At 38.6% G+C, this 15,612-nt stretch overlaps 1 protein-coding gene across 4 annotated transcripts; it reads right to left on the reverse strand.

Annotated features, from left to right (window-relative positions):
• Window positions 1-4,510: 4,510 nt before the first annotated feature.
• Window positions 4,511-14,865, reverse strand: LOC137713569 (DNA glycosylase/AP lyase ROS1). 4 transcript variants are annotated; one of them, XR_015955740.1, is made up of 21 exons: window positions 14,483-14,859; window positions 13,858-14,389; window positions 11,142-12,803; window positions 10,645-11,052; window positions 10,303-10,393; window positions 9,300-10,218; window positions 8,868-9,227; window positions 8,687-8,766; window positions 8,478-8,562; window positions 8,311-8,402; window positions 8,160-8,228; window positions 7,991-8,027; window positions 7,826-7,908; window positions 6,947-7,468; window positions 6,624-6,660; window positions 6,446-6,509; window positions 5,966-6,105; window positions 5,772-5,837; window positions 5,561-5,675; window positions 5,057-5,474; window positions 4,511-4,885 (listed from the first exon to the last, which is right to left on the reverse strand). XR_015955740.1 is itself a non-coding variant. In XM_068452882.2 (21 exons), exons 2-21 carry the CDS (start codon window positions 14,231-14,233, stop codon window positions 4,770-4,772), a joined length of 5,361 nt encoding a protein of 1,786 aa, XP_068308983.2. In that variant the 5' UTR covers window positions 14,234-14,389; window positions 14,483-14,859; the 3' UTR covers window positions 4,511-4,769. The 4 variants fall into 4 exon arrangements, 3 of the variants coding, with proteins under 3 accessions (XP_068308983.2, XP_068308981.2, XP_068308980.2); XM_068452882.2 differs by having other exon boundaries at window positions 5,436-5,474; XM_068452880.2 differs by having other exon boundaries at window positions 5,436-5,474; window positions 8,868-10,218; window positions 14,492-14,865.
• Between the last annotated feature and the right edge of the window lie 747 nt (window positions 14,866-15,612).

The following is a 15,612-nucleotide window of genomic DNA, read 5'->3' on the forward strand; positions in this document are numbered from 1 at the left end:
AGCCAAACACAAGCAAAATAAGGTTTTAGTTATCAAAACAAGAGCACAAACATTATGCTCAAAACGCACATGATACGTGGAGATCAACTACACTTTCCATAGTGTTTCCTCACAAGCTTCATGAATTCACCAACACTCATATTTGGATGATCTCTGAGCTCTTCATCAAAATTTTCAGCTAGCCAAGAAGAAGTGGCATACTTTGTCTTTTGCAATCTTCCACAAGTAGGTTATGGCACAAATGTTTTAATCCTGGTAGTCGGCCCCCTCCCTACATGAGCTGCATATAGTAACCAAGGACATTTTATTTTAGAAGTTCCTAAACATGATACTCAAAGCCTACTTCGGTCATTCTTATCCCAATGCAATGGTCTACTAATAGCAACCGAATAGTACCTTACAGCCTCCCTGCATGCCTTCATGTCAGGAAACTCCATACCCAAATAAAAGGTTGGATTTAACAAGTCAGTTTCTCTTCTGAATTGTTTAAACCTCAGAGCTTTTCTCTTTCCTTTAACCTTTTTCACAACAATACCTTCTTCATCTGAAGGCTCCTCTTCATCAAGACTTACCAGCTCCTCTAAGTTGTACTCATCAGTAGAAATTTTGCCAGGCTCTTTATGCGATGCCTCAGAAGCCTCATCAACCACAAACCTATCAAGCTCTGATCCCTCTTCATCATCATCATCACCAACATCTTCATCATCTTCATTTTCATATTCATCATTAGCATCTACATCAACTATTTTTACATCAACTCTTTGATTCACACTAGCTTCAACATTCACACCTTTTTCACATTGTACTGTAGCATCTACAAGATGGTTGCCTAAGTCAGTTGCCAACACTTCTGTCTCAAACCAATTATCCCAACAATCACCCCGCTGACCATTATTTGTCAAATATAAAACTTCAACCCTAAATGAAGGTATATGAGAAACAAATTCACTAACATCGGCATCTGCAATAAGAGGGACAAACTCCTTTACTTTGTCTTTGTAGTGAAACCCTATTTGTAGATGGTTGTAGCCAAGTGATACAGCCACATCATATGTGTCTAGCACAAACATTAAGTCAGCGTCGAAGTTGTCCACCCATTGTACAAGACCACCAACATACTTTCCATCCTTAAGATGACCTCCATGGTGAATCTCCATTGTGAATAAATCAGGCTTAGCTAAAAAAATAAAAACACATAGTTAAAAATCTATTTTTGTTAAAAATAATAAAAGGTCCAAGGTTCAAATCCCTACAATGTAAACAAACAAAAAAAATAACACAACACATCCCATGGAGAGTATTAGAATCTACAGAGTTGTGTTACAAGATTTTTCATCCAAAACTTGAAAAAAGAAGAAGATATGGGACGACAAACTGAATAAAACGGCTGCAAGGTAGTAACCAACCAGTTCATAAAATTGTTGAACACATCATCTACAAGTTATAATTGGCAAATGCTAACCAAGTGGAGGCTCAAACTGATTATTTAGTGATTAAATTTTGTACTTCTATATCAATAAGATTGCGGTAGATGGCAATTAGACCTAAAAATCTATTGTGAATAAATCAAGTATATATTCTTCACCAAAAAGAAATACATAAAAATTCAATACACAATTGTTAAAAAAAAAAAATCCAATTGTTGCCTGGCACACCCATTCCCTTCCTCTTCTTTCCGTGTTAAGGTCCACATGCTTTTCTTTAAGACCACATATACATTTGACCACCATTTGAAACCAAAAAGAAATTTCATACAAAGCTATAAAAAAGAGAAAAAACCATGTAAAGCCGACATCTTCCTATTAAACAAACAATTACAAAAGGTATAAAATACACTTACAATACTTTGGACGATTCCCCCCACTGCGCACCTCCAAAGGCATCTTCAACTCTCAAAACTTTTTGTAATCTCAATGATTTTGTCGAATCCACCATCAACAACTATGAAGTCAATTTCCCCCAAGTTTCAGTGAACACCCACCTTGCAAATTCGTGTGTAAACCCTAGATTTCTAAACAGCGATTGTGCAAAGGGTATATTGTGTGAAAGTCTTGCTAAATGACTTTTTCTAACCTTAAAGAATTATAACTTGTTATGCACATGGTCTCACTTAACAGAAATATGAATGAAATATATGAAAAACTAAAAGTAGGGGGCAAATCAACTAAAAAAATTAGTTTGAGTTCTTAATTTTCCAATAGAAAAGTTTGAGAGAAAAATCGAAAGCTAAGAAAAATCGATGGTTTACTTAAAAAAAAAAAAAAAAAAAACGAAAAAAACCAAAGAAAGAAAGGGATCGCATGTGCGCGCGCGTTACACAACTCAATCAAGTAATTCCACAACAGCCTACAGCTCGACACGTCACGCGTCTCGCTTTAAAATCACAAAAGGGAAGAGATGGGAAATTTGGGAGGGAAACCGAAAAGGAAAATGGCGGTAAGGCGGCAAAGGAGCGTTTCTTTCTCCACTCCCCTTTGTATCTGCGACTGAAGAGAGAGAGAGAGAGAGAGAGAGAGAGAGAGAGAGCTCTTCAGTCTTCGAATCCACGATCCATCTCTTCGCGTCTGGCAAGCATATAAAAATCCGAAGGTACGCTTCGATTCGATACTATCATGGTCGATTTCCTTTCTCTGCAATCGCATTCGATTTCATATTTTCTGCATCTGCACCTTAATCAGCGTTAGCGAGAGCGCTGTTCAATCTCCGAATCTACGATCTACATCTCGCGGCTCGCGAGCAGATTCAAATCCGATGGTACGCTTCGATTCGACTTATCGTAGTTGATTTTCTTTCTCTGTAATCGCATTCGGTTTCATTTTTTTGCATCTGCATCTTTTTCGATTTGAAATTTGCTTGCTTATGTTCGATTTTATCGATTTCCAATATGTCACCGTTAATTGATCCGTAGAAGAATCAGAACTTGAGTCCGGTAGTAATACTTAGCATGTTTGTCTGTATAATCTCGAGGCAAAAAAAAGAAAAGAAAAAAAAAGAAAATCATATATCTGAAACTTCTCCATTTTAAAATTTGAGGAATTTTCAATTTAGGAGAAATTTTTAAGCATCAGAAGTTTAGGAAATGTTTCATAGATCTGGAACTTCTCGAATTTAACATTTGATGCATTTTTTAAGCGGATATAAGTTTTAAAGTATCAGGAAGTTAGACAATTGTTTAATGATTGGTGGTGAAATAGAGAAGAACAAGGTTGGGAGGGATTTGAATGAGGTTTTTGTTGTCGCGAAAATTGAGGAATGAATTTTACAGAAGAAGAAAACTGTTTGGATGAAGAAGGGGGAATGAGAGGACAAAATTAAGATTAAAATTTGAAGAGCCAGTAGTGTTCAGAGAAGAAATCATCTGGAGACAAAAGGCTAAAGAATGAGGATTTGAGAGGAATGTGAGTATTAGTAAACTCTTCCCCAAATTGTTTAGGTTTTGGCTTGTGTAGAAATCTAAATGATGTTCGTAGAGCTATTTACTCGGTCGCACATTTCTGGAACACTTCTAACAGAGGGATAGAGAGAAGAACAAGGTGGGAGGGATTTGAATGAGGTTTTTGACGCCACAAAAATGGAGTAGAAGGAGAATTGAGGAACGAATTTATAGAAGAAGAAAACTATTTGAATCAAGAAGGGAGAGTGAGAGGACAAAATTAGGATTAAAATTTGAAGAGCTAGTAGTGTTAAGAGAAGAAATCGTTTGGAGACAAAAGGCTAAAGAATGAGGTTTTGGGATGAATGTGAGTAAACTCTTCCCCAAATTGCTTAGGTTTTGGCTTCTGTAGGAATCTAATTGACTTGTGAGTGCCGGAGCTTTATGTGAGGATGCCAAGTATTGTCCTACATCGGAAAGTTAAGAAATTGTGCAAGGGCTTATAAGGAGTTTAATCTCCCGATGTTAATTGGTTTTATGATTGGAACCTCAACTTCCTTCACTTTCATCATTAGGAAATGTAATTTTGATTACACCTGGTTTCTATAGAAGGTGCTCTAGTCCTTCAGGCTTTTCTTTCTTGTAGCAAATATTTAGGAGGGTTTTCAGTTGACTACCGATCTATATCTCTTTTTTCGATCCATTTTTATTTGGTTTGGAAGGCTAAAGCTCCTCCCAGGGTTCGGTTTCGCTTTCTTTCATAAAGTATTGCTCTGGTTGGGTTGATATTTGTGATTCCCTTGAGAGAACAGGGCCCAATGTTTGTCTTTCTTGCCATTGGTGCATGATGTGTAGGAGTGAAACTGAAAATGCAGATCACTTTTATTCTTTATTGTCCTATTGAGGAGTGTAGTATTGGTCATGTTTTGGGTAATGTGATTAGAAAGAAGTAGAAGGATTTCTGCTGGATATGGGGGATGGGTTGGACGTTCTGGAAGGTAAAATCAGTTTTATGTCTCCTGTCCCTACATAATTTCCATCTTTTGCTCATTATTTTGATTTTTTTGGGGGGGTGTGGGGGGAGGGGGGGGGGGGGGGGGTGATCTTTGGATACTAAGCTCACAACCTTGAACTAAATTTGCTCAAGAAACTAGCTAGTGTATAAAGCCGCATGGTATCCTGGCCGTTTTTACACAAATGGCTAAATGCCCTCTCAGTTGAGCAAACAACTAAACTAGAACTCGACTCTTTACTACACGAGCCAATTTACAAGTTTTGAATGCTTTGCCACTCAATGTGGGGTATGTGCAGCTCTATAGACTTGCTTTGAAATTTCTAGGTGGCTCAATGTGGGCTATCTGCAGCTCTATAGACTTGCTTTGAGACTTCTGGGTGGCTACTCTTCTCTCTTATCTTTTGTTCTGGCCAACTTGCTGGCTGGGAAGTGCAGTCGGGCCAGTAATGGGCGCGGTGCTCGCGTCTTTTGGTCAAATCCTCTCACGCAGACAAATCCTGCAAAAAACGCCAGCAGCTTTGAGCAAACAGAAATTGCTATGAACTTGCCCAGAGGCAGTTTGTGCCACAAGACCGTGTCAAATAGAAAAATGAAATAAAGCAGATTTTTCTATGAGTTAGCCATAAGATGCTTTAGGTTCCACTTCGTTGAAAACATAGTCTTTGTACCTGTAGATCCCTTCCTCGGGCAAGTTCAGCATTTGTCATTTGAAGTTAGGAAAGTGTAATCTACTAATATCTGAAGATGCAATTAGTAGTGTCTTAGGTAGATGTCAGGAGGAAGATATTACAATATCCTTAGCTCTTTGGGTAAGATGTTAGAAGTTGCAACTTTCCAAGGAAGTAGGTCTTATGTCCCTTTCTTACAAGTAATTTTTGAATGGGTGCTAGAAATTGCAACATTCCAAGGGAAGTAGGTCTTATGTTCCTTTCTAACAAGGTTTTGAATGGGTGTATAATTCAACAATAGACTAAGGCCAGTGCATACATATAACCATTTGAACACTGCTAGGATCACACAGAATGGGTAAGTGACATTTTCTCATACCTCTCCAGAAGCATTGCTGAATTTCTGGTGTCGATAACCCTGGCAAGAAGAAGAAGAAGAATATTGAGTGTTTTTGTTAGAAACATTTAAAAACGGATCAAAGGATAATATTTCAGAATCTATACCTTTAAATATTGTTGGTATCGAGGTTCCAAAGTACACGGTTCTCCTATTTAGCTTCCACAACCAAGCTCTTGGAACATCAATTGGGTTAATGCTCGAATCATGGTCGGCAAATACCTACATTGGACGGTATTTGTTATCAATATCACCCGAACGTGAAACAGATGCCTTAACAATGCGAAACACCTTGAGCCGAATGAAACTGTATCTCACCTCGTTAACTTGAAAGTAGGTTCCATTAAGTGGAAAGCTCCCTCTCATTGCTGTTCGGCATGGTATCTGTAAATGATCAGAACAAGTAACCACTGATCATTGTTGTCTTTACTTCTATTGGTGTGACAAATGTTTAGTTCTTTTGTATAGCAGTAAAAGTTATACATGGTTAGTTTCGTTTAGCTTATTCTTACCAAGAGAGTCCCTCGGACTGTTTGTGAATTTGCTTCCCGTGAACTGTTGCATGAGAAACATTCCTTATCGTCACACAACTTGCCAAGTTCTTGAGAACTACACCTTTTCTCTGGTGGTTGAATGGAATTTGGAGTTTCACCTGGTATGAACATCAAGGCATTTAGTGGAATTTCCTAGTAAACATATATAAAAAGAGTATAGGTATTAACTATGGGCAGTACCCCACCAAGAAACGTAAAGATGCTCTATGCCATGTCTCTAGTGTTGATCTTAAACCAGTTTTTATTCGTGGTTCAAATGATAATAGTAGTCACTCTGACATTGGGGACTGTCAGGTTTCATAAGGCTATGCTATCCACTTTGGAAGATTGTTCTAGGCTAAACTCTCAAAGAGGGTTGAGAACTTGGGGGTGAAAGAGGAAAATTAGATAGCCAGATTTAAGAATTATAGTGGTTGGTTTTTATTGTCGTCTGCATACCTGGAGTCCAAATAGCCAGAAGGTAATTACAGGGGTCATCAGGTTCTCGCTTATCCATATGCAACTGTATTAAGCAAAGCAGATATTAAATTGGGGATAGATACTTATTGGACTCATAGAAACCCAAAGAAGGGGTTGTTAAACAATGTTATTAGATAGATATGTAGGTATTACTAACCATTTCTAGAAGAGGGTGCGTATCAGGAAGTTCATAGCTGCATTGTGAAGAACAAGAATCAGTAACATATAAGATGTTTGGCTTTATGTGATAATATTCATCACAATCATCATGGTGTAGAAAGCTGTAGGGCTTTTGTTCCAAATGTTTACCTTTATTTTGGAAGATGTTATGTTTTTTGGATGCACAATCAATATAGTTTTGGACAGAGCGATGTTGTATGATTTTTATTGGATTACTTAATCCATTTAATCCTAGTAATACCAAAATCCTGCATGCAAGATATTTCTTGAATTACTGGAGAGATGAAAGCTCCTACTTACACTTGGTGCTCAGTTCGCAGTCGGCTCACGTTCTTAAGCTTGGGAGTTGGTAAAGATGCAGCTTCTGGTGTCAGAGAGACTAAAGCTTTTGACATGTCACCTTCTTGAAGCTCCATGTTTTTTTCCATATAATTTTGCAAAGTCTGAGTGAACTCTTCAATGTTAAGTTTAATAGTAGGAATTTCATCAGGATCATCACAGAAGTCCTCAATGTCCTCTGATATCTGTGTACACACTGGCTCTGGTGATGCTGGTTCTTCAATAATAGGTTCACAGTTACCAACTGCAGCTTTTACTTCAGATATCCCGCTTGCTTCCAATTGATGGTATGTTGTAGGTTCACAATGACCAACTGTAGATTTTACTTCTGATTTCTGACTTGCTTCCAATTGCTGGTATGTTGCCTGAGGGAAGGGCAAGGGCATTCTATTATTGTTCCCAGCAGGGTTTGGATGGGTAGTTCTGTCTTCAGTTGCACTCACTATGCTTTGCTCCTCTGGTCCTGGCAGGGCAAGCCTTGCACTGCATCCAACATTCTTTGTAAGTAACAAATCAGATAATCTTACAGTACAGTACGTTCTATGAGAATGTACAGTACAGTACGTTCTATGAGAATGTAAAAGGCAGATTTGCAATAGGATATCTGATGTTCCTTGTTCACACTTTTTTATTACATTATAATCTGATTAATGAGACCTTCCATTTTTTGTTCTAACTACGTGCATGCTTACCATTTTTCCCTTTATCTTTTACTTATCAGGCTTAACATCCCAAAGGGATCTAATTGGTGGTGGACAAACAAAATTGTTTTGTTATTTATTGGAACTATAATGGAGATTGGCTTTTAGATGCAAAGGATGGAACAATTGAATTGCAAACCTTGCAAATGCGCTCGCAAAATGCCTACATTCTGCTCTCAGAGGGCATGCATTACAATTCGGCTTGCTTTTAGTGCAGAAGACCTGTGTCAAAGAATGATATTTTATTCGTTCTTAGTCTGAAGGTGAAGACAAATCACTTCACATAAATGATAAGATGGCATACCTTTCCAAATGTTATCATTTGGTAATGCAGCTCGTACCTGTTCACAAATATTGAAATGTTTTTGTCCAGTTAGTATCCAATTTTCATGGAAGAGCAACTCTTCCAAAATCAAGCTTATAAATACAATATAGTGTCCTAATGTGAAGATTTTATCTGATTTTGTGTTTACAATGTTCTTTGGTCAAGCTTGCACAGTCGTGGCCACAAATACTTTTGTATGGATTCCAGCACTGGGTACCTATAAAAGACAGAAAGATCAGCTCCAGTGCCAATTGGATATGCTTTGCAAAAGCAACATGGAGGAGGCGCATAAAACTCACAACTCAAGAAGATGCAACTGCAGTGACTCAGGCAGTGGCTGAAGGGGTACCCATCCAAGCCGTACAGCTATACGTCCAACATTTGTGTCCACCTTCAAAGGTACAACCATATATATTGAGATCTGTTGCATCTATGCTGGTCAGTCATATTTTTAATATGTACTCACCGGAAAAGCAAGATGGTGCAGTGTCAAAAGCCGCACACACTCCACGCTTTTCAGCCCCAATCCACGAAAGCTCAGCAGATACTCTCTATAGACATCACATAGTTATGGAATGCAAACCACATAATCATAATGCATGTTCAGTACATATATAACATGCAAGGCAAGTGATTTAGTTTTAGAAATGGGTTGGAATAATTCTGCAAGCTTACTTTGCTTGGTCAGGTGGAACGTCCCTCAACCATTCAAGATTAACACTACCATGTTCTCTGTGCAGTCGGTTAAGGAAATCCTGCACAAAATTTCTCAATCAACTTCAGCTGATCTAAAAGGTCTTCTGTGTGTAATGGGCACACTGAAAAATTTGAGAATTATATTTAATGTTCCTTTTACCTTGATTCGTTCCGCAAGCATATTATTCATTCCCCGCTCCTTGATGGTTTGGGCAATCTCATTAACATCTGCACATCTTACGGCTTCCCAGTCCAAGGAATCCATTGTATTTTCTGTCTTTTCCCTTTTCTTCCCATTTGATTCTGCTTGTTTCCTTAATTTGTCCCAATCTTGCTGATCATTTTTCTCTTTTCCAGCTCTTCTGTTCTTTGTTTTGGAGGTAGCAGCATTTGTACTAGTGAACTCCTTGCTTACTGAATTACTCTGCTCATTTAAACCCAACTCTGCTGCCTTCTGCCTAACATCTGTGGTCCCTCCAGAAATGTTCAAGCAACTTTGGTGTATCTTATTGTTTTGCTCCTGAGAATGTATGTCAACATTATTCAAGTTCCCAACCCACCCGAGTTGAGACTGGGCCATATTATTGCCTACCTGAATGTTATTGGACGAATTTCTGGAACATCTTGGTGCTTCTTGAACATTTGCTGTCAGCTTATTATTTATTGCATCTTGACTGGGAGATTCTGCTGTTAGTACACTTCTTTCACTCAGACTGTCTTCACATTTATTTTTGGATGTATAAGAAAACTCGGTTCCTTCTGCGAACAAATCAAAGCACTCAACTTGCCGTACTCCTGGGTTGGGGGTTAGATTCAAACAACAGTTACTGGAAGGGTCTAGGGATGCTTCTTCTCTGTTTATCTCACGTCTTTGATCATTATGCTGCATGCATGCAGGTTGGTAACCTCCACAGTTTGATGTGTCATGAGAGGACATATGGGTGCCCTTGAGACTGTAATGCAGCATACTTGATTCGGCCCTCTGTAAAAGCTCCACAAATGACGTGGAGTGATCTAAACTGCTGTTTTCACATCTATTAGGTGGATACTCTGTTTCTGAGTTGCTCTCGCATGATCCTGTCTTTTCCACAGTTTGTGAAGTTGAAGAATCCACAGAATTTTGAGATGAAACTACATCATAAGTTCTCATATCCTCCTGCAGGTACGATCCTGTTCTTGTGATCTTGGTGGTTGACCTGTTCATTAATGAGTTAGGGTACAACCCCGGACCAGATTCAGATGGATGTGATAGCTTGCATTCTGCTTCATTTGTTGAGATAACCCCCTCAGTAGTGCTTCCAGAGTTCTCGTTTCCATTGACAACTTTTTCTTCACTATGCTCAGCGTCATGGAATGTGAGGGAACTCCAGTCGCAACCTGGCTGGTTTGAATTCTCACTAATGCACACTTCTGGTTCATCTACTACCAAACTCGCAACCTCTTCATCACATGATTTTTCGTTGCTCCTCGACTTCAGGGGAAAATGTGCAGCCATTGACATGAATGCAGAGCTGTAAGGAGGTACAGATTAGAGAGTTTCTCACTTGGAATTTATCTAATGTCAAATTCTCTAGTTTATAGAAATGGCACTTTACCTAGAGAGGTGGTCTGAGACATTTTGTGTAAGGAAAACTCCAACCACTGAGTCCAGAACTGATCCCTTCCACGGAGAGAAGCGTCTATCACCTGTTAAAGTAATATTATACTGTTAGAATATGAAGTTGTAACTTACATCTAAAATTGAAAGAATAGCATTCTATGTGTATATAATGCATATGCATGAGAGTTCCCAAGGTTCTTGAGACTATCATGATGGTCAGTAGAATGCATATTTCTTTTTAATCGAGTAGCTTGCACTATGTAGAAACTCTAGTCATGAGATAAGATTTGAAATGATATGCTTAATATGAATTCCCCGAAAATGAAAGAATTTGTACCTTGCACAAGATGCATTCGTGCAATAAAATTGTCCGCACGTCCATGGAACACTCTACGCTCTTCTTCCCACCATTTTTCTTTCTCCTGGTCTGTTCCATTAATACCTTCACTATTTATATTTTCCAGCAGAAGCTTCCATACTCTATCAGTCTCTTGATCAAGGTCAACTTTAGGTCGCGCTTTACGTTTCTTAATTGGATCAAACGAACCATCAAATGGTACAACAGTGCCATCTCTTCTATAAAGAACAAGTGCATTGTGCTCTTGATATTGTGCCTTATAAGAAGAGATCACATTATACCCTTGATAGGCAAATCTGCTGCTATTTTCTCTATTTATGTTCAAACATTTTAAGTGCTCAGTAATAGCAGAAAGCAGTTGTTCAAATGGTACTTCTGGAGGAACACCTGCGATTGATGATCAAGTATAGTTACGAAAGCTGCTTGGCAGAGTTGGAAACAACCTGCATACAGAAACAAATAATGTACTGACAAACCTGATGCAGTGGCGAAAGATTGCTGGTTCTGATAGATTACAAGACCTCGTTGTGAACTGGAAAGTGGATTTCTCTTTGTCCTCTTCTTTTTTGCGAGTGTTGCACCGACGTCTGTGACTAGTGCGTCAATGCATGTCTGAGATTTGTCAAAGTGGTTCACTCTTTGACCATTGCCGTCAGTGGGTGGTTGTTTGACGAGACAGGTTCTGTGCAGAATGTGCTCTGGTGTTCTGGTTAGCGAAGCCAAGTCACGGACCCTTGTAGGGCAACTAGATCTTCTCTTTGTTGACCTCTCTGTCTGATACAAAGGCAGGAAACTGTGAACACCTTGCGGTATCTCCTGAGGGGTTTTTCCTGCTTCTCCAAGTGCAGTTGAAAAATTATCAGCATTCACTTGAGGACCAGAAGTCAAGTAACCAGCTGTCGATGGTCTCCATACATTTTCTGCCATAGTCACACGATATGAGGTGCTTGGTATGGTAGAATTTTGCGCCTTGTCAGTCCTCTTCTTCTTGTATATGTATGGAAAATGCACCCAGGACATTACATTGTAGTATGCCGGCAAATTATTATAGTTAGCCCCCAACAAATTTCCGGTTCTAGGATCTGCTTGCTCAACAGCATTCGAATAGTTTCTCTTTGATCTTTTTGCTTGCTCTTCTTCTGTTGCCAGAACTGTATTTGTGCTGCAGGTGGAATCATTTGCACTTCGTTGGGATGATCGAATAGAATCCAACATGGTTTGTGCAGGGTTTGCCTGTCCACTACAAGTGCTCACTTGTCCTATTTCTTCTGCAGCCTCCTTTTGGGAATTAACATATGTAGTAGAACCTCTAATTTGTTGTCGTGTGATTGGAGGTTGCTGGTCCGGCAATGACAAGTAATGTTTCAGCATTCGGCTTGTAGAACGGACGAGATCTTGGGCTATGCCTGCTTGGGTGTTATCTGCCACCAATTCAACTTCATTCCTGCGCGGACCAGTTGAATTTGATTTAACTCCATCGGTGCCAACATTCATCTCCTGTGATTGTGAACCCACATTGAAAGACTTGCTCGAGGAAATTCCATCTATTGGTTCTTCCGTGTCGGCATAGTTTAAAGTCCTTCTGCATGATCTCTTCGGAGGCTTCACATTATTTGAATCAATATGCTCTGTAGATTCCTTTGGTGGAGGAGTTTTGTTTTTCTCGAGTGTACTCTTCCGCACATACTTACGTTTGGGTTTTGGATTTTCCATAGAACCAGAAGGCTGCGGGTTTCTTTTCAGCTTGCCTTCTATAATCACCTTCGGCCTGTGCTTTCTCCTTCTTTGTTTCGGTTGTGGTGTATTGTTCAAGTCTATAATGATGTTCACCTCCTTGTCAGGGTTGCAACGTTCCTGGAGCTGTGTGGAGAAAGTAGCTTGTGATGAATCCACGGCAGATTTTTCTATATCTTTATTGTTTTCCAGATCAATTATGTTAATTGTCGCAGAATTAGCATCCCATTGCTCTTCTATCTCCTGGCCTCGTCCATCATCTGCGTTGGAGCTCGGAATTTGAGACATTTGAACATTGTCTAGTCTCATGGACTTATCTGGTGTTATAGGTGCAAATTGGCCATATGTAGTCGGAGGTGGAACATTCAGATCATAAGGATGGTTGTCAGGGAACAAAAATTCATCTGCATAGAAACATTGGTTCATCTACTGATCAGAAAGGTAACAAAAACAAACTACAAACTTTGTTGTTGATTTATAGAGTTGCACTTAAAATTAACATAAATCTGACATCTGGTAAAACAATTGGTGGTAATAAACTAATCATGGAGAACTTGTTCCCCAAGATGAGATTCATACCGAGAATCAGAAATTCATACGACATATCAATACACAACTCATTGCAGTCAGAATATATGACAAATGACGTGTGTGAGAACTGGCTCATTACTTGTTCTATCATACATAGTGCACGTATCTAGCGCTCATTACTATCTTCTAGATATCGTAATCCTGAACAATCCTATAACTTGTTATCAATATTTTCATTTCGGATGTTTAATTTGTTCTGACAACTATCATATTCATGCTATTTGTAGTCACTTCAACTAGCTGTCCACGCTAAGGCGGCTCTCCTGCCCTTAAATTCAGTGACTGCCGAGTTTGCTTCTCGTAAGGAACTATGTTCTCCACTTCTCAAGACGGATGAATTTGTTTAAAAATGCTTTGCTTGAGGTGTAAGATAGTAAAAGATTAGAGTTCGTAGCAAAAATCAAGTATAAAGCTTATATGGGACTCACCTTGCAACCAGGTTAGTACCCTTTTTATATCTATCTTCTCTCCTCACGTGAGGGAAAAAAGCAGTATACATGTAAGTTTCTCTCCACTCATTCGCCACCAAACAACTCTATGAAAAGTTAGTTGACCTTAGTGTGTTTTTATTTCTCATCACGTGAGAAGAAATGAGAGACGTCCTATAGGCCCACTTTTTTCGTGAGTGGTTCTATATATGGAAGCCCGTACTTAAGAATTTCTCCTAATAAAGAAGAAAAAAGAACACGTGCGTCGACTGTCCTCCAATAATTAGAGGGCCAGACGCACGTGGACCCGGATGTGAGTCGAGACGCACGTGAGTCGGATGTGGATCCGGACACACGTGAGTCCGCACTTGCGCCGTCATTCACAGCGGTCAGTAAATGTGGTACAAATAATAATTAAAACTCAATTGGTTGCACTTACGCTGAGTATCTCCAAGCACTGCACCACCGCTCCCGTCATTTGCAGAGGCCACCGCAAGGATCATGAGCTCTTTACAAGGAACATCTCTCCACTGCGCCACGCGGCAAAAATAAGCGTCCGTTGAACTTTCAACGCTGGCTTCGGCTCCGGCCCCGGCCCCAGCTCCTTGGTAAACAAACCCGCTCTCTTCCTCCGGATCCGGATCCAAGTCTATAACTACTCTATTCTCTTGAGTTTCTTCTACCCCGAACGCCAAGGGTCTCGAGGCCGTCGCAATCTCCGGCTGCAATTTGGGCTCCAGTCTGGGGAGAATAGGCCTGTAAGGAGTTGTTGGCATCCAACAGCAAGAACTCCGATCTCCTCCCTCTTCACCCATGCCGATCCCTCTGCCTTCAGAGGGACCCACCCACCTGTTAAGTTCTTAGATTTCTTCTAACACGCTCAATTCCTTTCTCTCCAAGAGGATTTTTCGATTTCGATTTCTCGAAATCAAGATTTCTTCATCCTTCTCTTCCTCATTTTATCGAATCACCTGCCACAAAGAAAAAAGAAGGCAAATTTTGAGAATCTTAGGCTCAAAAAACCCAGCTTTGAGTTAACAACACAACAAACCATCAGAGTTTACCTAGCTCACCAAAAACATTACACCCAGCAGCATCTGGTTGAAAAAATTCAGATCTTTAAATCACTGAAAATTCAGTTTTATTGAATAAGATGGAAAAACAGAAATCTCCACGGATAATGCCACTTTATTCTCTGCTGTTTGGTGAAATCTACAGAACAGAGAAAAATATTTAAAAAAAAAAGGCAAAAACCGAGAGGATTTATAGAGCTACCCTGAATTTAAGTGACTGCCCAGATCTCATTCAACTCAGAAAGAATCGAAAATGTTGAAAAGTTATTGAGGGAGTGAGAGAAATGTGAAGAGAGAAGAAAGAAGCCAAACAACACAAAGTCCCATGGAGCCAATAGATATAACTGATAACACCTTTTCCCGGTAAACGACTTGGTCTTTAATATTATTATATTAATATAATAATACTAAACACGAAATTATATAAACTAATTTTACTTTACTTTTCTGTTTGTTTCTGTGTATTTGTACATTAATTAACAAATACTTTATAATCGACTCACGGTGTCTCGGAGCCATGCATTCACAGCATGCAGGGCTAAGTATTACACTCACTCAAAAAAAAAAAAAAATATATATATATATATGTATATATATATATATATATATATAGGGAAAATTAGAATTTCCTATCATTTTTCTATATCATTGTTTTTTCTATATTATTTAGATTAAACATCTGTGCTTTTTTAAAATTTGATTAAAGTGTTTTTTTCTATATCATTCAGATTAAACATCTGTGCCTTTTTAAAGTTTGATTAAAGTGTTTTTTTCTATATCATTTAGATTAAACATCTGTGCTTTCTTTTTAAAATTTGATTAAAGTGTTTTTTTCTATATCATTTAAATTAAACATCTGTGTTTTTTTAAAATTTGATTAAAGTGCTTTAGCTAATAGTCACCTCTATTTTTTAAAATTAAAATACTTTTTGAATTTATCTTTTTATATGCACGATGCACTTTTGCTTATTTAGTGGAGATATTAGTAATTAAACTATATTTTCTCTTCTAAATATGTTTTTTCGATCATAGTTTTTTTTTAATTTTTTTGTTATTCAAACATTTAATATTATTTCTTTTTCCAAATAGTTTTTTCTTTTTCAAATAGTTGGTGATCAACA

Source organism: Pyrus communis, chromosome 14, assembly GCF_041283825.1.
Source record: "Pyrus communis isolate YQ-2024b chromosome 14, ASM4128382v1, whole genome shotgun sequence".
NCBI lineage: Eukaryota > Viridiplantae > Streptophyta > Magnoliopsida > Rosales > Rosaceae > Pyrus > Pyrus communis.